The following is a 23,521-nucleotide window of genomic DNA, read 5'->3' as shown; positions in this document are numbered from 1 at the left end:
AGACAGTAAAAAACCGTTTAGTCAAAGAGAAAGAAGTCAATAGCAAATAAAATTAGCAAGGAAAACCACTTAGAATTAATTAAGTTGCTATTTTGCATTTAGCAAAATATTTACAAAAATACTTTGATAAGATAATTATTAAGAATACATAATTAGAATGTGATTACTTTGATCTTGCTGAAATCAGCAGAAAAATCCAGTTGAAGTGGGACTCTTTCCCACAGCAGCTTCATTTTTGCTGTCTGCACTATAATTTTTAAATGTTCTATCACAAAGAGAGCTGAATTTCTCAGTGTGACCCAGCAAGAGAGCCCTTTTCTGGAGCTCAGTACTCAAAGCAGTGGCCAAACACTTCAGAAGAGATGTAGACAGGTCTGAATGGCCAGATTTTCATAAATGGCTCATTAACAGCTTCTCTCCCAGAATCTGAAAATTTCAGAACACTGCAGCTTTCCTGAGAAGAGGTACACCACAGCCCCCTGAGAGTTACAGCCCTTCTGCCTTGCAAAGTCAGATCACTCCTAGACCAGCTTCTGCAGCAGTATTTCCTGCTGCTTGTTCTGTCAGGCACTTTTATCATTTGTTAAATGGGGAGAAACTCCTCCACTTACATACTTCTTTCTAAGTGTTTATTTTCTCTTGCTTCTCAAGTCCTTCTTCTACCAACCAACAGAAAGAAGTTTCACCAAGCCCAGAGGCTTCTCTTTTCCAGCCTTCAATCATGGTTGAAGTAGACATGGGGAAGAGTGTCAATTCCACCACTGCATTTTTTTTTGCATTTATGTACATGTTTATATACTTACTTGTCAGCTATGCATAAAGGTCACACCAGAAACATGTTTTTTGCAGATTAAAAATGAACAATCCTGTGGATTCGCATAAAGTTACTCTATTTTTAACCAAGAGGTTCTGCTTTTGACTTTCTGCAAGACTGAAACTTAGCTCAAGGGGGGCAGCTCTTGCTAATATTTGACTGAAGACGGAGGTAACAAAACGGAAGATGGCTATTCTTTTTCCCCACGGCAAAACATAAAATGACTTCGAGGTTAAAGCAGACCTAGTGAAAAATACAAGTCTCCGAGTGGGGTCTGGGACAGTGGGGATGTTCAGGTACAGAACAGCAAACCTGGGAACACGGACTGTGCTGACGGTCAGGTCACCTCTCACCGCCAACGTCTTTAATTTTTGGTTTTCTGGTTATTTTAAAGATAACAGTACTTGGGTACAGACAAGAAAAAGTAGGTGTTTTCAGATGGAAGAGAAGGTTATTACACAGTATTTTGTCCACGTGAATCCACAGCTCTAACGGAGGCTGACGGCCGGTCTGCATGAGCAGCACTTCCCGGCGCGACCTTGCCCGCAGCCCTCCCGCAGCCTGGCGGGGGGAGCCCGCGGGCCGCCCCGGGCCGCCCCTCCTTCGCCGCCGGGGTGGGATCGGCGCTCTGCCCTCCCCGGTGCCCTCCCCGGGGCAGGGCCGGCGGCTCCGGTCCCGTGGCGGAGCGGAGCGGGGCTGCAGCGCCGGGGCGATGCCGGCGGTGCGGCTGCGGCTCCAGGCCGGCTGCCTCCTCCTGCTCCTCCTGCTCCTGCTGCTGCTGCGGGGCGGCCGCGGCGCCGCCGCCCTCGGCCGGGACGCGGTGCCTTCCCTGCGGAGTGAGTGACGCCTCGGGGTGGCCCGGGGGTGGGAAGCGGAGCGGAGCGGAGCGGCGGGCGGGGGCCCCGGGCACAGCCCTTCGCCCCGGGCGTCCCGAGCCCTGCCGCCGTGCGGGACCGCCGGGCTTCCCGCGTCCCGCCGAGCCCCGGCGGCTCCCAGCGTTCCGGGACGCGGGGCCGGGCTGCCCCTCTGGCTCTGCTTCGCGTCCTCACTGCTTCTTATTCCGCTGCCCATTGCGGTCCTCCGCGCACACGGAGAGAATAGCGATAGTTTTATTCTCATTTCCAATAAATCCCAGTTGCTTTCTTTATTATCACATAAGCAATTCTCTCTGCTTTTTTGGAGGGAAGGAAATGGGAGGTAAGGAGGAAGGAAATGAAGCTATCTTGTTCGCCTAGTTTTTTACAGCCGTTTATTCCCGATTAGCTGTGTTGAGCCCAAGTAAACAGGAACTTGGAGGTACTGGTCAGCAATTAGCTCTTCGTCTTTGGCTGAACATCAGCTCCAGGCTTCTCTTCTGGGAATGTGTTTCTTGTCACCTTGACCTTGTGTGGAGGGGCATGATGTAGAGAAGTGGATCTGTTCTAAAGACTTCCCTTCACTCATTCAGTTTCTAAAGCATAGATTATCTCCTTTCCTCTTGGAGTCCTCTGGGGCCACAGAGCTCCGTTGCAGCTCTTCAGCTGCAGGACTTTGGGCACAGATCTCTCCCTGACACCGGGAGTTTTGTAACAAAACCCATCTGTGTGAGCAGCTGTAAAATGCATGGTGTAGCCTTGCAAGCTCAGAAGAGGTGAGCCTGGAGCCATTCCCAGGCTTGATGTTGCTCCAGTTGTCTCATTGCCCCACTTAAAGACAGACAGAGCTGAGCTGGAGCTCATGGAGCTGTCACTGAACCTGCCATCTCTCATATCTTACTTCTGAGGTGAGCTGGCTGTTTCCTGGCAGTCTTCAGGCAAGCAAGAAGAGCTCTCTTGCCAATTTTGTATGTGGGGAATGGAAATCACATTTGGAAGGGGGCTCAAGAATTATGGTCTGGCTGTTCTTGGTGCAAGTTGACCCAGAATGAAAAAGGGATGTTATTCACAAAGATCATCCAGATGGGTTATTTGTGTACACTGGGAAAGAACCTTATCTTTTCTCAGCAGTCACTGCAACTCTTGAGGGCCTTACAGATAAAGGCTTTCAAAGTTTGAGAATCCTTCACCTTTGGGTTGTGGTCTTGCTCCCCCCCACCCCAGGAAGGTGCTGTATGGGAGACACTGTGTGCTGTGGATATAGATAAACTTTGTCAAACTCACAATCTCCATATGGATCCGAGTGTCCCAGTAAATTAACCTCATTAACAGAGTTTACTAGTGCTAACATCCCAGTTCTTAGTTACCTAGCAAATTAACAGTGTATTTTCTGGTCAGCAAAGATAAGACTGCTGTTGAAAAGACATACCCATAGTATGAGAGGCAGAAACTCTTTCTGGCCATGTAAATAGAGACATCTGTGTTGCCCATGGAGGATTGGGTTGGATAAGAAGGGTGAAACCAGTATGAACTGCAAAACTTCACTGGTTTTCACCTGCTGCCAGTCAGAAGGGCTTCTGCTCCCTCAGACTGCCAATCTCTATAGCCATGGGGGAAACAGCCACTGTTAGCAGTGGCACAATCTGCAGTGCCACCTCTTTGTAAATCATAATGTGTTCTATACAGAATCTAACCCAAAACTTCTCCATAATCCATATCCTCTCTGTTCTGCTTGTTGTATGCACATTATATTGTTGAGCTGATCTCCTGTGTGCTTGTTAGACAGTACTGTCACGGTGCTGCTTGAAACATCTTCCTTTCTTAGGACCACACCTAAGCTCTGTGCACTAAACTCAGACATAGCATCTGAGTGGTCCTCTGCACATCATATTTCATTTGTGGCTGTGTCAATTTGAGAGGGATTTTTTATTGTCATAGTTAGTGCTTCAGTATGCTAGGTGTAGTGAATTACAGAAACTTGAAAGTATGCATGGCAGAAATTATTACTGTAAAATCTGAAGGCAAAATGGAAGTGCTGCTCAGGTTCTCAACACATAAAGGTATTTTATGCTCCTGAGGCATAAAATAAATAATCTCACATATAATGTGAACAGAACTCCTTGTGTTATTTACCATTGGATTTCTGAGTTAATCAAGTAGCTGAGCTGTTACAGGCTTACATTTTGCTGATTTTCAGTTCCTCAGCTGCCCTCTTTTTTTCAGTCTATATGATCAGTTAAACTTTTGCTCCCAAGATGTTAAACAGCTGACTTTTTTCACATACTTACAACATGATGTCACATATTTCAGTGAATTTCTGTGTGATTCCAAAAAATCTGGGATGTCAGGCTAGCCCCACAACATCTGTTCTTTTGGAGGGTAGTCACAAATGGTTGAACAATATGTATCAAATAGGAAAGGCATACTTTAACCCTTGGCCACCAGTTCTAATGGCATAGATAAATCCTGCTATTTCTGTGTCCTATTGACAATGCAATTTGTCAATTTTCTTTCTTTTTCAATAATTGCAGAGTAAAGAATGCATATGGCAATGTCATTCTTAAAATATTTCACTTTAATTGTAATCTCCAATCTACATTGGGAATTATTTCACAGTATGCAGCATGACTTCTATTATTTAAACCTTTGCTCCATTACTGTGACCTTTACTCTGTCTTGGTGACCAGTGGCCTTCTTCTTTAAACATGACTGATGTTTTTGGGCACCTCTTGTTTTTGTTTGAGGTTATTTTTGTCTATCCAGCTTGAGAAGTAGTATTTGGTTTTATTTTTGTGAGCTTGCAAGTAGTCTTCATGTTTAGAAAAATCAGCTGGCAGTAAAATTAGACTAGTACTGCTTAGTTTTTTTGGAGTGTCAGTTATTCTGATGGATATTTTCAGTTTTCTTCCTAAATAGCTGCAATTAAAACGTTTGTCTTTTAATACTATACAATCAGTTGCAGTATTCTACAAGCTGAAAGTTTGTTGGATTTTCTTCCCCCTACAGATAAAGGGATATTTATTATCCAGAGTGAAAATTCCAGCTTGTGCATTAAAGTGGACAGAGCTGGCCTTGTTCTGGAAGACTGCGGTCAGCTCTCAGAAAAGATGTTATGGAAATGGGTATCCAACCGTCGTCTTTTCAACATAGGCAGCAGCACCTGTCTCGGGCTGAACATCAGCAGACCAGAGCAGCCACTAACTATGCTTGAATGTGATTCCACTCAGTACTCATTGTGGTGGAACTGTGATGGAAAAGCGCTAGTTGGTGTATCAGAGTTCAAATTAGCAGTTGAAAACAGTAAACATATTGTGGCCAAAAAAAAGTCTACTTGTCAATGGAAACAGTATATGTCCTATGATGAAGACCTTTGTGAACACCCATTTCAAGGTAAGAACAAAATTTTGTCATAGAAGCGTAGATGGGAAAAGTTTCAGAAGTTCTGATGGAGGGAGATCAGGTGCTTATGATCCCTTCCGGTCTCTGTTGCAGTTCGGGCCTCAGACTCTCGGGCCATTGATATTCTATTGTTAAATTGACCCCCAAACCCACCAGTATCCTTGCAAATCAGGAAATGCTCATTTCAAATCACCTCTAAAATTAAAAGAGTTACTAAGGATTTGCTGTTGCCTGTCCTGCAGCTTCCATTATCAGATAAACCTAAAGAGAGATAAGAAAGGATTTGGAGTTCCTGTCACTGAAAATCAGTCTGTAACTGCAGTGTTCATGGACCAATGTCTGCAATGTTCTGCACCTGGACTCTGAACATGCCAAAGTTTGAAACAGAGATCAGAAGTTTGATAAATCCTGCTGTGCAGCTAGTGAAGTACATCTAGTGCAGCTAGTGAATGTACATCAAGACCCAGGTCTGCAGACCTGAATAGTTTTCTAGGTTTAAGGACTCAGATAAACCCACTGACTTCAAACAGCAACAGACAGCCTGTACCTTTACCCCTTCCTCAGCATTTCTGTAAGAGGGAGAGACCTGATGTTTGCACAGTGTCTCAGACTGAAGTTGTTGATTTTCCCCACTTGAACTGGGTGTTTGGGTTCCAGATCTGGTCTTAGTGATTTCCCCTGTAGATGTAGCTCAGCCTCTGCTCTCACCAAACTCCTTCTTTGGGACCTGTGATAACTGGGAAAGTACTACAGTGCTCAACCTATTTTTTAAAACCTAATGGAATTCATACTTAAGACCAGACAGAAAAAATATATAAATCCATGGAAAGTCATACACATTAGCCATGTACACACAATGAGATGGAAGTAGATCTGGTTTAGCCCCATTACTGCAACATCTCAGAGAGGTGAGGAGAGGATCAGCATTAGGCAGGTACTTCTAGCCTAGTTTGAGGACCAAAGTATTGAATTGTGTTGGCAAAATCTCTTTTAGGTTCTGTTTTCCACCTTCTACCACAACTCATGCACATGCAAAAGCAAGCCAGCCTGTTAGTCCACCAAGCAAGGGGTGTGAGGGATAGCTACCTTCAAAATAAAAAAATTAAAATATACTTAACTGTGGTAAGAGGTCTGTAACAATTGAATTTGATTTCTTGCCAGGACTGTGATAATCCCCCTGTAGCTGGCAGCATGGTAGCAGGCAGACAGAAAAGCAATTCTGAATTATTTTTGACCTGTTCCTTGTATTTTCTCTTCATTCACATCAGAAGGGGATTTACAGTGTGTCAACTGCTCTTTTATATGTGCACAGCCAGCCATTAACTCTAGAAACCCTCTAGGAACCTGGCAGTATGTATTGATTCTGTAGTTGAAGGACTTTGGTCCTAAAGCTATCAATGTGGAATCTTTGATAAACAATTTCATTCAAAGAGTGATTGTGGTTCTTTGACCTTTTTTAGAAGCTCTGAGGTTTAAGAGACACTCACTGAGGTAAAGCTTTTACAGCTTTCAGTTGCACTGGATTCTCTCAGTATTTTGGTTCTCAAAGTGCAATAGGAAAATATTTAAATATTTTGTAAGGCATTGATTGTGGCAACAGGTGTATGGAGCATCAATTCTTTAGCTATGTTATTATTCTACATGGGATAAAAACTTATTTTTAAAAGTCTATTTAATATTCCTTTTTCTTGTACATTTCCTTTCCCAAAGAATGACAAAGAGAGTGAAAAACACATTAGAAATCCACTTTATAAAGAGTGGGGGAAGCAGGGGAATAATGTTAAATTACTCATCTGTCATAGACTAATAAATAAGTAGAATTTTCATCTGAATGTGTACTGATTTAACTGATTGTTGTTTTATGTGGTTGTTCTGAAACATAGATGCAGACTTTGTGTTAATTGATCAGATTTTGAGGGTTGTGGTTTTGTTTGGGGTTTTTGTTGTTAATAGAGTAACTTATAAGAATGCACCTCATGATGACAAATTTCATAAGTTATTATTTCTACATTCTATTTACTGAAATTGTGCTGCTTACACTTGTAAGGCTGTATTATCAATTATAAATTAAAATTTAAAAGTCCCTTTAGACATTTTATTTTTATCACTACTGCTAAATACAGGAATAAAAAAAAATTATGGTCTGCACTCTTTTAATCTCTGCTTTTTTTTTTTTTTTTTTTCCCAGAAACATACACCTTGCTTGGAAATTCTTTTGGTTTCCCATGTGTTTTTCCATTTAAATATAACAACAAGTGGTATTATGAGTGTACCAAAGATGGAAAGGAATCTGAATGGTGTGCCACAACAACTCACTACGAACAAGATGAAAAATGGGGGTTTTGCCCAAATGCTGGTAAGATGTTGCTTGTCTTCTCTCTCCCCCTCCAAGAGTTTATTCTTTATTAGTAATACTAAGACACAATCTGGTTTTGGATTACTTCCCTTCTGTTAGAAGGGAATGTCTTTTTAAAAAGCACAAAGGAAGACCTTTAGCAAATTTGTTATAGTTTATCATTTGACCTTTGAGACTCAAGGCCCTCGTCAGAACAGCAAAACCATGGGGGGCAGCAGAAGGACCCTATTCTGTGCAGCCCACTGACCTTACCCTGCAGCCCAAGCCCTCTGTCCCAGTGATACACAGGCAGGCAGCTTGTGTGGAACACAACCTAAGGGCTGCTCTTGCAAAGTCACCTTCTGCTTTTGACTGCCTTACATCTGGCGCATTCCTTTTCTTCTGTGCACTGCTTGGATGTGTCTTGGGCCTAAAATACTAAAACCAGCTGTAAATGTGTCTTTGTAGTGGATATTTCTGGACAGCCATTTAAATAGACGGTATTTGCAGCCTTGCTTATCCTTTTTAATTTTAGGAAGTTTATTCTCTTGAGTACAAGGTCCAAGGAGATCCAGTGAGTGTTGCCACAAGTTGGGTGAGGTGTTCACAGTTTGAGTATTTCAATGCTCAGCTTTAGAAACAAATTATTAGCCAGAATAAATTAAAATGTAGCTGTGTTGGCTTCATGAGAGTTGTGAAAATCACCACCAGCTGCAGATCAGCTCCCAAGTGTTTTATCAACTATATGAAATTCAGAGCAACATTTTATTTCATTAGTGCCCTATTTGAGTTTACAAAGTAACAGAAAAGGCAATCACAATCGTGCTTCCATTGGGATGTGCTGTCCGTAATTAAGTGGTTCAAGGTGTAGTGTTTCTGATTGGTTGGGCTTTTGGGCAGCTGGTGACAAATCTGTTTCTGAGTAGAGAGTGGCTGTGATGTCTTTTGGAAGAAGAACCCCAACACACACATCTGCTACCAGTTCAACTTCGCGTCCGTGCTGAGCTGGCGTGAGGCTCGGGCTGCCTGTCAGCTGCAAGGAGGGGACCTGCTCAGTGTCACCGACCCTGAAGAGCAGAACTACATAAGTAACTTAAGCAGTGAGTAGACATTTCTCTGTAGAAATTGGACCTTGTAGGAAACCTGTAGTTAGATTTCCTCCTTACCTTTGCAAAGGGGCAAGCTTTGGAACTTAATACCCGGTGTGATGTCTCTCCCATTGCTCCTTGTGGGGCTTTGGCATGTAACCCACCTCAGTAGAGCTATTTGTAAGAGCAAGGATGAAGGTAAGTCCCCACCTAAATAAACTGAAGTGCAGAAGTGGTGGTGTTAAGTGAGGGTGTAATTTTCTCAATTCTCCCTCCCCACAGAGACTCCCATTCATCTTGCAGCTGTTTGTTTACTTTGGAAAATTATACGTGTGTTTACCTTCTCTGCAATGTACCTTGGTGTCCCTTTCTCCTGCTAAGTTTTCCTTGTAAGATGGACTTCACTAAATGGGAATGATAGGAACATTTCTGCAGGCTTAAAGTAAATGTCTTGTATGGAAAAAGTGCCAGCTCTATAAATACATGTTACTCCTTCTCTGATGAGCAAATTGCTTCTTCCCTTGAGCAAATGTCTCAGACAAATTGTGCAGAGCCTTCTGAAAGCAAGGATTTCATGGGTGTTTTAGTGTGAGTGGAGAAAATCAAGTGCAGGAATGGGTGGTGGAGCTCTGATGCAAAGGTTGCCTCAGATTTCTTGTTCATTGCTTCCCACTATTGCTGGTTTTCAATTGAAGGATATAAGCTAACAGGAAGTTTAAAAATTATTTAATTGGCTTTTTGATTTGCCTGCAAGGCTGTAAAGGTTTCTGAAAGTTGTTTGGTTTATGAAAAGCTCAAACAGGCTAGTGTTTATGTAAACAGGCTAGCATTTATGTAGCTGCTTGTTCTAGATCTAAAGTCAGCTACAACTTATGCAGGAAGGCTTTGCAGAATGAGTGGCTTTTGAAGGATTTCAGGTTTCTGAGTTTATTCCTTTTCATCTCTGTGTTGATTAACAAAGTAAGTTACTTTTTCTAAGGACAGGAAAAAAAGCCTACAAGCCTGAACTTTCTGGAGAGTGCTTTGAAGTTTTGTTTTGTTCCAATTGTAACCACTCAGGACAGCAGGTCTATGCCTGTAGATATTTTAAAGCTTGGGGAAAGCATGCAGTATTATTTTGTTTATTTTTTTCTGTTTCAGGGCAGTTAAATTCCACAGACATGATGCTGTGGATGGGCCTGAATCGCCTGGATGAAGATGTTGGCTGGCAGTGGTCAGATGGAGCACCACTAATGTTTGTGAACTGGAGAGCAAGTACTTGATGTTCCTCTTTCATATGTTATAGCAGCATAATTAAATGTTCTCTTTAACTGCAGCTTGATACAGCACTGCTGTTCCTACAGCTATGTTTGAAAGCTGAATTAAGTGAATGAGTGCAATTTTTTTTGGTAGAAATATTTATTCATATTCACAAACTGAAAACCTTTCTAGGGATATAACATCAAGTGAAATCTAGCTGTTCAAAGCATTAATGGTCTAGTCCTTTTGTAATTTATTTTTAAAGATGTTTTAAGGTTCCAGTTGTGTATTTAAAAACTGTAGCTACTTTCATGGAGGAAAGGAGTTTCAATTTTTTTATGTTAACAAGCTGTAATTACCATTAGCACATTAAAATGAGTTTTGTGACTTGGTTTGCTACATTTTGAACCCTGTCCACCAGCAATTATAGACATGCAAGCTTGTTTCAGCCTCTCATCTGAGAGCAGCAGCCAAGGAGGCATTGCCACACATGTAATGAATGGTAAATGTTCAACTGTCCATAGTACTAGTATAATATTACTAGAAGCTTGGGTATGCAGGAATGTTTATATATTAATTCAAGAAGCTGCAGAGAACCTAACAACACCATTTTAAAATCAAGAAGTGATTTTTTGTAATATTGTGCTTCTCAAAAATGTGTTTGCAGATGTCTCTGATAACCGTTTTAAAGAAAATCATTGTGCAGTGATTAATCCAAGACTGAAGAACGGCTGGAACAGTTATCTGTGTGAATCTGGATTGCCTTTTGTGTGCAAAAAATATTTAAATGAGACAGAGCATGAAGCGCTGGGTAGGTGTCTCAGTGTTACTGTGTCCTACTTGTGGGTGTGCAAGGAGAGCAAGAGAAGCCACCTGACTATAAAGTCAGCAGAGCAGGGTCTCAGCTGCACTAAATGTGTGGCTTTGCTAGTTTAAGTTGAATACAATTGACTTTAGCTGATTTAATAACACTTTCTTCTGTTTAAATTCAGTCTTTGAAAACAAAACAGTCTTTGTTCAGTGTCTTAGAACAAACAATTTTAATACAAGTAGCATTTACTCGATTCCTTACACCATCAGTATGCTCATTCTCTTTTATATGACAATAAGAGCCACATTTATGAGTTGCAAAATAGGTTTTCAGTGTGAATGGAATTAACCACTGGCACACAGAGAAGAAAGCTGTATAAATGTAGCACAAAATTTGCAGGGATTTTTATGATGTGCTGTACTTTTGATATGCTAAAAATGTGTTGTACATATACTTCAAGTGTTTATACAGTGAGTATAGGATATATAGTGCATAGAATGACTCAGGCTCCTGTTCTGTGAGAAAGTTAAAAACAGAATTTAGTTTGTTCTAACATAAATTTTTGGTTTTATAAGAGATACTTACATGGGTTCAGCTCCTTCCTAATAACTTAAAGAAAGTTTAGCAGCTTGTTTCAGGTAGTAAGGAAAGACTGTACAAACTTTCTGTAGGTAATGCATCTGAAAAAGCTTTATCTGTCTTTGAACCAGGTTCAGAGGTAATTAGGGAGATAAACTGTTTTAAACTGAATTAGTGTTTGCACTAGTCCAGCAGCCTGAATGGTGCAATCATCAAATAAAGTGGAAGAAATTTCAGTTTGCTTGGTAGGTGATAATCCATAGAGCAGGTGTTTTGGCCTCCTTAAGTCATCTTGGAAAACTCTGTTTTCAGCATTTTAAGGTTAAAAAAGGTGTTTTGAACCTAGCATAAGTTTGGAAATTCTGTCTAATGCATCTGAACTTTGTGTGCTCATTTAAAGATACATGGCAGTATTATGCCACTCGTTGTGACGCTGGTTGGTACCCACACAATCGCAACTGCTACAGACTTCATAAAGAGGAGAAGAGCTGGAGTGATGCTTCTCTGTCATGCCAAAGTGAAAATAGCAGGCTCATTAGTGTATCCTCCATGGCAGATGAAGAGCTGCTCCTTAACTTGCTTGAAAGTGGTGAGTTTGAGGAGTTTAAGTGTGCAGGTGTTTCTTGAAGTGTTTTGTGGTGCTCTTTTGTGCAGCTCTTTAACTTGTTACCATCTAAGCACTATATTACATGGCACACTCAAATGATGTTTGCAAAAAAAGAAATCATGTTGCATGCCCATTCTAGGATTCTTAAAAATGCATATTCACCTTTTCCAATAACCGTTCTTAAAATAAAGATACTGACTCCACAAAGCAGATGCAGTGAGGCCATAGTAAACATGCTAGCTTTTGTCCTTTCCTGCTCTTGCCTGGTTCCTTGCAAACTTGCAAAATATTCAGTCATCAGCCTTATACTAGAGTTGTGCTTAGAAGCAAAACCAATTCAGTGTATCTTTGGCTTGCAATCTGGCCTGATCCACACTGCAAAATTGCTGCTGTTATTATGAGGGCAGAGTCCTCTTTGATGTCAGCAGGGCGTATCAAAGCACGTCTGCTAGTTCACATTGTCCTCAGAGGTAGCATAATTACACAAGGGACTTAATGAACAAAAGCTCTTTGATGCAGCAATGCCAATACTTTTGTTGTCATAACAGCAGCAAAGAAAAGTGAGTATTTTCTGCCTGCCACTGATACCAGTGTGCTGGCAGAGCTGCACAGTTTGGTTGTGGTTTCTGTCACAGAGCTGGGGCAGTGTCATGTGGAGATTAGGAGGTTAACCTCCATCATCTTCCTCACCTCTATTAAGACCCTCCATAGATAAAAAATACCATTATTTGCAGGGATGCTGTAATGGCTAGATGTAATTGTTTTCAGCTTGAATTCAGCTTCAGTCTGCTGCTTCTCTCCAGCCTGCTTCAGGCTTCTCTTCAGGAGAAGAGTTTACATGCCTGAAAGCCCGAGTGCTTTTTCTCCTGTAGTAGCTGGTAAAATAAGATTTTACATCAAAATGCAAGCCTCATCTCTCCTATATTTGTCATATACTGGCTACCACTGTGCTGTCACTGGACCCTATAACCCTCAGAGAAACCTACAGCTGAGTGTCCCATGGAAAATTATATGAAAATATATTTCACTTCCATGTCAGTTTTTCTGTCCTATACACTTCAAGAAAGTGCATATGCTCTTAATTTGTATTTTTTTATGATTTCAAAGCGTATTAACATGTATGTTGAGTCTATTTTTGAAACTATTTCGTCTTCAAGAGCAGTAGAACATAGTCTCATCAGTAAGATTTCCTAAAGTTTATACAGCTTTTATATTTTCCTGAAAGAAGGACATTTCTATGAAAATCCCATGAATAATTTTTAATAGTGGTGTCATGTTAGAGGAAAAACAGGCTTGATCACTTCACCATTAAAATCTGAACTCACTTATTCTTTTACAGAAAATGTAACAGAGACATGGATTGGATTATACAGTAATAACACCCCTGTTGTTTTTGAGTGGTCAGATAGCACCCCAGTAAAATTCTCTAACTGGCACAGACAAGAACCTAACACCTTTCAAAGAACAGGACAACTCTGTGTTTCGGCACAAGGACCTGTAAGTTTTCTTTTTAAAGGAATTAGGCGCTTTTATTTTAGCTCATAATAATTTTGTTTCTTGCTGTGCATACTTTTTTGAGCCATGACCTGGAGCATGACTTTGTTTTTGATTCCTAATGTATTCATGTTATCATAAATGCAGTACAGCCTTTAGAAATCAATACATTCTGCAGTACTGATGCACAGAAAATTAATCACAGATTTTGAGCTTATGTTCAATAGAAAGTACTACTTATATAAAGCCTGTCAAATAGAAGAAAACAAATATGAGTGGGTATTTTGATAAAGTAATTTAAAATCCAAGTAGTGTGTATCATAATTTAGGATGCATAAGCTCTGGTCTTGAAAGTTTCAAATTCATGTTTTGAAAAACTGTCAGCTGTGCCTATATTATCTTTGTGTAAAGATCTATAAATTTTATGGATCATCTTTCAAAACAGTAGTCTAGGTGTACATGAAAGTATAGAAGTTGATAGTAGGAGATTGATACCAGATCAGTCAGGGGTTGTAAAATAGGGAGTAATGTTAAAACAACACTGTCCTGTCTTGTTGGTATTCGTGGCACTGTCAATTCTTTTTTAATGTGGTCATGCATTTACTTTACTTTTGCAATTAATAGTACTTGAACTCACTAATACATGACTTGCATAAGTAGCATGATGATTTTTAAATTTCTTTTGCAAAGTATGTTTTGTCTGAGTGTGAAAACTGTATCCAGAAGAGTTTCTGTTGTCTCTAGAGTAGTGGGTCCAGGTTGCAGTCTTTAACTCAGGGGAAAAACAAGACAATTACAATGACTGGGAAAAGTCTGTTCCTACTGGAAGCAGCAAATAGGACTTTGGAACAATGGGGGGTTTTATATTCCAAAGTCGTATTTTACTCAGTTCGCAAGTGTAAACAAACAAATGAAAAAGTAAAATACAAGGAAAAATAGGGTTGAGATAATATTTTTCAATCACTGTTTTTGATATATGTCCAATATATACAGATGTGTGAAAATTAAATGATACAAAGTTTGTAATATCTTGAGTAAGGACTGTTCAAATATAGAGATTAATCTTACAAAGAACTGCGATAGTGAGAAAGAAAATTGCTCTGGCATGGCCGTAGTGTTAGTTAATTAAGGTGCTTTACATCCTGAAGACTGAGTCAAAGAGACAAACCCATTTGTATGATTGATTTGGGATGTCCTGCTGACAGTGTTGGTAGAAATAAATGAACCATCCAAGGATAAGTAAATGGAGTGAGAAAAATTACTCTTTTTTTTAGTGAAGAGTTAAAAGAGAAAGAGAGTGTGATCTAATGTTTGTGTAGATATGCATGAGAATATGGGTATATATGGAAGATATTCTCTTTTATTCCTTAGGAGGGACATTGGAGGATTAAAAAATGTGAAGACAAATCTTTCTATATCTGCAAAAAAGCAGGGGAATTTAATAGTGTCTCTCCTGAACTGGAATCAAATTGTCCAGAGGTAAGTGGGTTTGTGGTTGTTTTAGAGCTATATTAATGACATAGAATTATATAGGTAACCTCTAAATACAGCTACAGAACATATAGATGCAAATAGAGAGATAATTTTAGTTCTTCATATTAAAGACATGCATGTCTTGCTTGGAAAAAGCACATTGTTTGCTTTAAAAGTATGTAAAGTAAATTTTAATGTAAGATTAAAAGCCTTCACAAGATGCCTTTCATGGCTTGTTGTTTCATCAGTGATTGTGACCCAAGTTCCTATTTCTTTCTAGATCAAAAGTGAAGCCCATTTGTCCACCATCTGTGCAAATAATGGCTGTTATATGATGCCTCATTCCACACATGGTTTTCATACATTGAAATGGAATGTCAGGGTGAAAACCTACCAGTTTCATTGACACAGAGGGTGAACTCTTCCACTTGTGCATTTGCTTTCAAACACAAATGGGAAGGAGCACAGCTATCTAACTAGGACATTGCATCTTATTTTCAGGCATTTAGGCTCTGCATTCTGGTACTAAAAGGAAGCGTGTTGAGGTATCACTTAATTTACCATCAGTTCCTTTTCACAGTGCGGAAAGAGGAAACTTGTTGAATTTCTGTAATAGTCAAAACTGTGGGGGGAAAAATTCTCTTTTCTGAGCTGCTTTATTATTTAGCTCATTGTCTTCCTTTTTTAAATTTCCTGTCTTGTTTCTTGGGAAATGAAGAAACACAACCAGTTCAGTTGAATTATAAGAAGGTTGAAACTGAACTGTTTGGAGTCAGATGCTGTCTTTTGCCAGATGTAGTGTCCAGATCCAGAGTTCTTGTCATACCATTATGGACATTACTGCTTGATTCCAGCTTAACGTTTCCAAACGTTTAGGGTGACTGCATTTATTTCATTTGGACCAATTTATTTAATCACTCAAGAATTTTGTCTGTTATTAGTGTAAGAAAGGTTTGTCACAGTCCTGACTGGGTGAAAAATGTGCAGGGCATCAAGGTTTTCTTGACAAGCTGTAGTCAGCAGTTTAACAGTACTTCAACTTCTTCTCAATCCTGTGCCACTCGGGATTGTGTCTCAAAGTATTGAGCCACTGGTCAATATTTATTCTCTTGCTCATTTAAAACAGTTAATCATAAAACCAAGCAGATATGCTGCATGGACTCGTGTCAGCAGAACTTGCACCAGTTCAGGTGGTGTCTTTTGGACATCCAGGGGTGAATAGTATGAAGTAAAAGACTAATAATGAGATGAAATGAGGCAGGCTGACCACTGACACAGTATTCTGGTTCATCTGATATCCATATTTTCAGTGACCTTGAGGGTAACTGCTCTTCAACCATGGTAGGTAAGAAAAAATCTATAGGGATGCCAAGGATCATCAGACAAAAGGGGGCCAAGTTTTTAACAACTATACAATAATTAATAATCTATAAAATAATGTTCATTTCTTTCAAGGGATGGGAAAGACATGGTGGATATTGTTACAAAATCGACAGTACCCCTCGAAGTTTTGAACATGCTTCCAGTGGTTATTTCTGCCCACCTGCACTTGTATCAGTAACAAACAGGTAGTTAATCCTATTAGACAGTGTGAAGATACCTCTAACAAGAGCTAGTCTAACTTTATAAAGAGTTGCATGGCAAGACATATTACCATTGTAAAATAATATTTGCTTGAGAGGTGGGCATAATTACTAACATCAGCTAAAATCAAAGGTGTGCTTTGCCTTACTTTTTAATTGAAAATTAATTCAGTAAAAAGCAATTGTTAGGCTAATAAACATTTCTAGCAATGTGCACACTTGGGCATGCAGAAATCTAAAGAAAATGCTTTCTGCTGGGGTATCTAACATCTCTGTGAAACTTTATTGGTGTACTTGGAAGGTGTACTGAAAAATGAAAATATCTTTATAGTTAAAAAATATAAAATTTTAATCAAAATCAGTTAATGTTTTATAAATGTTTCTATTTATGTATTCATTTTATGTGGTTTCTCAGCAAACAGGATCAGAGAGTAAATATTTGAAAGCATTTGTTGCTGTTTTTCCATGCCTTGTTCTTATTTGCCTCTATTACAGCTTTAGCAAGAGCTTTCTCCTCTGTAGGTGTCCAGATGCTTGGGTTTTCTCTGCTCTCTTTGTTATTTTCCCTTCATGTTGGCTTCCCATAAAAGTTTGACATACTAATAGATAAATTACATCACTACTTCAACTGCTGCATATTTATTGTTAAAAAAAAAGCCCTAAACAACAACAACAAAAAAAACCCCCAAACCCCAAAAATATAAGGAGGAAATATGTGTTCCCTTTAGACCAGGGGAAGTAACCCCCAGCAATCAGATAAATAGTAGGGTAGGTATTTTAGGAAAACACTGGCTATCCTACATAAGGATTTACATCAATGGGAATTTGCTCTGCCCAGTGGTTTCAGGATTGTGCACAGGGTGTGCAGCACTGAGCTGCAGTGTGACAAAGGTCCGTTAAGGAGGAATAAGGGAGAAATTCTTGCAGCTGAGCTTTGGCAGCTCAGAAGTGGCAGGGAGCTGAGGGCATGCTGCAAATCACTAGAATCATATCTTCTGTATTTTTCTGCTATTTTATTTTTATGTTTTTCACTTCTCGGTGTAGCCATCACTAATTATGATGCTATTTTCCAGCAGTAGCAAGGAGTAGCAAAAGAATGTTAGTTTAGTGGTTTTGTTAAATTACTGCTGGGGTTTGTTGTTCTGGAGTGAAAACTGCAAAAACTTTTCAGTTACTGATCCTAAAACGTTCATTACATAGTAAGTTGTTGAGGAAGGAGAGTAGACATAAAAAGAGAACATGCAGAGGAAATGAAAATTAAATACAAGTTCTGAGTCACTCACAGTGTTACATTCAGTTTTTTACATTAATTTAGCCATTCTTTTCAGAGTTTGTGAAACCAGAAAGTCAAATGAGTCTTTATCAAACTGGAAAATGTCTTTGCTATTTAATTTTCATTGTCAGCTGATGAAATGTCCTCATAAACTGAAACATTCTTGTATAATCCTATACCAATTATATCAAAACTAATTGCATTTAAGTGAAAATTGGATTACTATGTACAACAGTTATAATTTGCCAAAAGGTATATATCTCTCACATAACTTTAGTGAAGAAATCAAAGAAGAAAAAAGTGATTCTTTGAAGTCAGTTCAACTGGTGCTTTGGGTGTTTCAGATCTGGTTTCTTAGTCCTGGTTTGTGTGTCTGCTGGTTTCAGAAGGACACTTCTGTGCAGAGATTTTTCTTTTCTTTCTTCTGGAGCCTTTTCAGACCCCACTAACATTTTTCCTTCATACATGGAGTTTCTTGTGTTTATTTGTGCATCATTAATACATTCTGTCTTTACATCTTGCAGTTCAAGCACTGAGGTTATAAGATATTATTCTAGTGTTTCTTTTATGTGCTCAAGTGCTGGAAAACATAGGGAAAAATTGTGGCTTGTGCTACAGACTCAAGTTCCCCACAGCATTCTCTAAAGAAAATTAAGTACCTCCATTATATTCTTCTCTTCTGAGATAATTTAAATAATGTCATGAGAGCTATTCACTGAAATACCAGTTTATCTATTTTATTCTAAAAACCTTTATTTTGATTATTTTATTAAGGTTTGAACAAGCTTTTATCAACAGCATGATCCGCAGCATGGCAGAACCTGAGAGAACTTATTTTTGGATAGGATTGCAAGACCTTAACAACACAGGAGAATACTTTTGGCTTGGTACAGCAGGAAAGAATCGCTCCATGAGCTACACAAACTGGAACAAGTACCAGCCACGTGAGTAGCATGCTGGTAAAAAATAGAGTGGCTTGGAAATGGAAACTGGGGAGGGTGCTCTCTTCTGCACGGCACCAGTGGCTTAGCAGGGACTGAAGAGTCCCTGTCCTTTCCTCCCTGCCTGGCCAGGAGAGCAGAGAGAAAAATTTACATCTGCTGTTGGCTCCAGAACCTGCAGTTGCCCACAGTCAGGCCCTCCTTACAGACACAGCTAACCCCTGAAATTCTTCTTTTCCCGTGAGGTGTTTTTCATACATTCCTTTATGAACAATAATACATTTGTTGTATACATCACATTTTTTAAAAAAATACGGTCAAAACCCAAACTTGATGCTTTCCCTACATTTCTTCATGAGCTTTCCAAGGGCTTCCTGAGACTCCCAGCAAAAGATCCTAGAAAAGTAATGAATTTTATTCAGTAACAGTCACAGTTTGAAATTTGCATTTTATATGAAAAATAGGTCAGAGGTTGTCAGATACATTTCTGTGAATGTGTGGAGACTTCTTCTTCTTCTTCCACTTTAGTTTGATCTTGTTTGTTTCATCATAATTCTAAAGAAAATATTCCAAGGAAACAAAAAGTGAAAAAATTGAGCAGTTGTTCAACCTTTGAAACATAAACCACCAAGTAATACCTGAAAATAGAGACGTGTTTATAAAGATACTCCATTTCAATGATGGATCTCTGATTTGGACTCTTTACATTTATTGCTTTACTACTGCATTTTGCAGAAGTAATGTTTTTAATTGCATTTCTTCTCCTGCATTTTGTGAGAGGACCTGTTTGTCCTGGTTCATTTTACAAGCTGAAGCCAGCCAACAGAGGCTTATAAATTGGCTACTGACCAAAGAATTTGCTCGTTTTGTAAGTTCATTAAGGTTTTATCCAGAAACTCATGTCAATAAAACAGCCACTTGACCAAAAAAAATCACAAAATTCAGATGTTTTATTCTGATATTCAGCACTTACTCCCATGTCTAGGTCGTTCTGGAGGATGTGTGGCCATGCGAGGGGAGCACCCTGTTGGTTACTGGGAGGTGAAAAGCTGTAAGAACTTCAAAGCAATGTCATTGTGTAAGCAAAAAGTCAATTCTTATGAAGAACCTGAACTTACTTTTCAAAAATATTTGAGTTCCTGCTATTTTGGATGGGAGTCGGAACCTAATCTGCTCAACTGCTACAAGGTACATGTCATACTGGCTTTGACTTTTTCTGATTCTACATCAGCTTAAGGATGTGCTGTTCCTAAAACATTTTTGATGAGGCATTACTTCTTTCACTCAACAAGTAAAAATTTCCTGTTACCGTCCTGCACTGCATTTAAAAGTGAGAGGAAGTAACAAAAATCAGAGCTATGCTTGGAATATACCTGGCTTTAGCTTGGAAAAACTGTGACTAATATTTGATTTTTATGGGTTTCTGAAAAAACTGCTACCTAAAGTGAACTACATTTACGACAATGTTTATTTTATTGCAGATATTTCACAATGAAAAAGTTCTGATGAGAAGAACATGGGATGAAGCAGAAGCATTATGTCAAGATTTTGGAGCCCATCTTGCTAGTTTTAGCCACATCTATGAAGAGACATTTTTAAACAATCTATTATATACAATTTTTGATAGGTAAATATCTTTTTAACACCAACAAGATTTATCATAATCATACTAATCTACAGTTTACATTATTCCATCCTCTTTACTGGCATCCAAAGAAGTCCCTACTCTAACATGAACTTAAAAATGGGTGAAATGCATCAGCAACATTGCAGTGTGATACTTTTTGAAGATGATCTTTGTGGTAAATGTTGAGCAGCTGTTGTTGTCAAGGTGGTGTTTTTGTGAGTTAACATTTTTCGTTGAAATGGAGGTTCTACCATTTTAATCCTATTTTAAATGTTTCCATCTTGTAAAACATAATCTAACATTTTAGCGGGAAAGCAAGAGTTTACTTCAACTAAACAGTTAAGAAATGTATTATGGAATGATATATTGAATTCAAGAAGAAATGAATATGTGTATTTGTACTATTAAAAATTATTTCTGAAATAGCTAAGGAAAAATTGCATGAGAAATGTTATTTTCTTTTTTTCTGTTATAGAACAGAAGAGAGACAGTTCTGGATTGGATTTAATAAAAGAAATGCACTTTCTGGAGGGACGTGGCAGTGGTCTGACAGAACACCTGTAACTATCTGTTTACTCTGTATTTCAGTAACCTTTCAAGTCATATCTGAGCATACGTTGAACCAAGGCAAAGGCTTTTAGATGTGGGCAACTGCTGTTAATCATGTCAAAGTTGTTCGGTTTCATAGCTATTCACTTATTTTTATGAAGAAGAAGTCTGATATGAGTGAGTTGGACAGGACATTGAGAGAACATGACTATGGACCCAATTATTTGTATTTTACCATCATAATTTAGGCGACCCTCTAGCTGTTGCTTAGATGTTCCTGTTGTACACACATGTCTAAATCCTTCCTTTTTCTCCATGATGAGGCTTTTAAATGCTACATCTTGGGCTGTCTCTGAAAGAGAATGTATGTGCTGTTTTCAGGTTGTGTCTTCGTTTTTGGAGGATGAGTATCTTGAAGATGACTCAAGAAACTGTGGTGTGTTCAAAGTAAACAGAACAGTTTTTCCAGCACACTGCAATGAAAAGCGTGAATGGATATGCAAAATACCAAAAGGTAGAATGTTAATTAACATGCACTGTCTGTTATACACATTACTTGCAATTCAGTCGAGACAAGGAAAAAAATATCTAAAAGTCTCCTTTTTAGCCACCTCTGGAGTTCTCACTGGTCTTCTGCATGAAATCATGGGAAAAGCTAAATGGGTTATTCCACTTATGTTTGTTGTTCAATTAACAGATCTAAAATGAACAGTCAATTTAAAAACATATAGCAAGATTACCAGTTAGTTGGAAATACTCATTCAAAGTTGTTATTCACAAAAACTACTGTAAATGTCTTTTAGTGAGTGTGGTTATTATTTTATTTTATTCCATGTTTAACTCCCATTTTTATCCAAGGATAGCAATATTCTTAATGATTTTTGGTTTGTTTTGGTTTATTTTTGCAGGTGTCAAACCAATGAGTCCAGTTTGGTACACAGCTGGTATGAAAATATTTTCTTTTTTTCATCTTGAAACAATATCACTTGGAAATAAAATTTAAGGCTTTGTTAAAAATAAAATAACTAAAATATTCTACGTTGAAAATTTACAGTAAGGAACTCTCTAGGAACTATTAGTTACAGATAAATCTGCCACTGTTTTTTGGGAACACCAGAGCATCAGATACTGCTCTTGATAGTGCTACAGTCTCAGGGGATAGAGTATTAGAAAAAAAAAAAACAAACTCATGCTCCATTTTTGTCACCACAAATTGATATGTTAAATATGGTTCTGCTGTTCCTAGTGGCACATTTGTCCTCTGACATGTGGCTGCAGGCAGGCCATGGGGGTAAAAAAAGATGAGACTTGAAATGAGATTTTTACCCCTGCACACCACTGACTCTTTTGCTCATTTTCTAGAGCTGCCCTGGTCATATTATCAAGGAGCAGAATATCTTTTCCATGTGAGCCCTGCAGAATGGGAAACCTGTAAGTTTGTCTGTGGCTGGCTTCGTGGTGGATTGGCAATAATAAATTCTTCTGGTGAACAAACCTTTATTCAAAATAAAATAAGGAAGGTAAGAAAAAACACCCCTTAAAAAAAAATAAACCCTCAGGTGGTAATTGGCTATTTTCTGCCATGTCTTTCAGAGAAACTGTCTGCCTGTTACTCCAGGTAGAATCCAACAGACATTTTACTTTAGAAATAATGTTCTTGCTGTCTTCATTTCCCGTAGCTCTCCCTGAAGTCCTGTTCAGCTTAAGAAGTCAATAACATTTCAAATCGGCAGAATCAGCTCTGCTATTGAGCAGATTGATCAATCTGCCTCAAAAGACCCAAGAGGAGCAAAAGCCAGATTCCTATCACAAAGCTGGGAAAGTAACTGGGGACATGTGTGGTGTACATCCCTCTGTGCTTCTTCCTCTCTGCCCACCCCTCCCTGGCCAAGGGGAGCTGTCATGGTTCCTCCTTGTGACAATGGATTTTTATATGGAGGAAAAAAAGATATTTTCCTCTAAATTTCCTCCTCTGGTTTACAGCAGAATTTCTCTAGAACCTTTCTGATGTAACAAAAGCTTTGAAAGTGAGAAATAGCTTCACAAGCAGATGAATTCCCACAAAACTGAATCTGTTTACTTTTAGGTGTTCTCAGTAAAACCAAAATAAAGAAAATTTTAAAAATTATTGCAAATATTCTGTCTGCCTTACTGAGGACACAATTCTACAGCTGTAATGTAAAGGGATATTGTAGTTTAATCTTTAAAAGAACATCTGGTTCTGGGTAGAAAAGCTCTTGACCCACACTTATTGTGTATAGGCCGTCTTTGCTTTTAACTTGTAACAGAAAGCATAAATAGAATTGTGTATGGGGTCTTTCAGTTTCCAAGGAATTATGTATAATTTTAATCTCCTATTTAAGTAATTATATATTAAAGCATGATTAAATAGATTAAAACCAATAGATCATGGCAGAAAAAGCTTTTAATGAAAAGCAACATAACTGGGTATGCTGTCTTGTCTTCTTCCACATCTACCAGAGACTGTGATGAGATGTAATTACTACATTACCTAACTCTGAATATTTATGACTTTTAAAAATTATATATCTTTTAAAAATATATATATTTTTCCAACTTAAGATCACTTAAAATGGATAATCCGAATGCTGCTTTAAAGTAATGTTTACTTACATGATTTCTTTTAAAAGTGTATTGATCATTAAATTCAGTTGGTATTTCAAAAGTTTATGAGCATTCTGCAGTGAAAAAGCAAAGTTTAGTCTCTTTATACTGGAAACCAGCTCAACTTCTTAGAAGTTTTGTCTCAGAATACAACATACACGGCTGTTTTAAAGCCTGCTGGGTTTGGCTGAGCTTTCTCAGCATAGCCATGTTTGTCCTTGAGTGATTGT

The 23,521-nt window shown here is 38.7% G+C and overlaps 1 protein-coding gene across 1 annotated transcript in view; it reads left to right on the top strand.

Annotated features, from left to right (window-relative positions):
* The first annotated feature begins 1,498 nt into the window (after positions 1-1,498).
* Positions 1,499-23,521, top strand: part of PLA2R1 (phospholipase A2 receptor 1) — a 36,878-nt gene continuing 14,855 nt past the window's right edge. Inside the window, exons 1-17 of the mRNA XM_068195642.1 lie at positions 1,499-1,650; positions 4,675-5,058; positions 7,256-7,423; positions 8,329-8,502; positions 9,631-9,744; positions 10,397-10,540; positions 11,520-11,708; positions 13,066-13,223; positions 14,592-14,699; positions 16,149-16,261; positions 18,324-18,493; positions 19,476-19,678; positions 19,972-20,117; positions 20,593-20,677; positions 21,048-21,180; positions 21,575-21,610; positions 22,029-22,186. Of these exons, the coding sequence (XP_068051743.1) occupies positions 1,527-1,650; positions 4,675-5,058; positions 7,256-7,423; positions 8,329-8,502; positions 9,631-9,744; positions 10,397-10,540; positions 11,520-11,708; positions 13,066-13,223; positions 14,592-14,699; positions 16,149-16,261; positions 18,324-18,493; positions 19,476-19,678; positions 19,972-20,117; positions 20,593-20,677; positions 21,048-21,180; positions 21,575-21,610; positions 22,029-22,186 (2,607 nt within the window). The 5' untranslated portion in view covers positions 1,499-1,526. The remainder of the gene's footprint in view (positions 1,651-4,674; positions 5,059-7,255; positions 7,424-8,328; positions 8,503-9,630; positions 9,745-10,396; positions 10,541-11,519; positions 11,709-13,065; positions 13,224-14,591; positions 14,700-16,148; positions 16,262-18,323; positions 18,494-19,475; positions 19,679-19,971; positions 20,118-20,592; positions 20,678-21,047; positions 21,181-21,574; positions 21,611-22,028; positions 22,187-23,521) is intronic.

This window comes from Anomalospiza imberbis, chromosome 7 (genome assembly GCF_031753505.1).
Source record: "Anomalospiza imberbis isolate Cuckoo-Finch-1a 21T00152 chromosome 7, ASM3175350v1, whole genome shotgun sequence".
In the NCBI taxonomy this organism is placed as follows: domain Eukaryota; kingdom Metazoa; phylum Chordata; class Aves; order Passeriformes; family Viduidae; genus Anomalospiza; species Anomalospiza imberbis.
The sequence above is the reverse complement of the archived record's forward strand: the minus strand, read 5'-3'. Positions and strand labels throughout refer to the sequence as shown.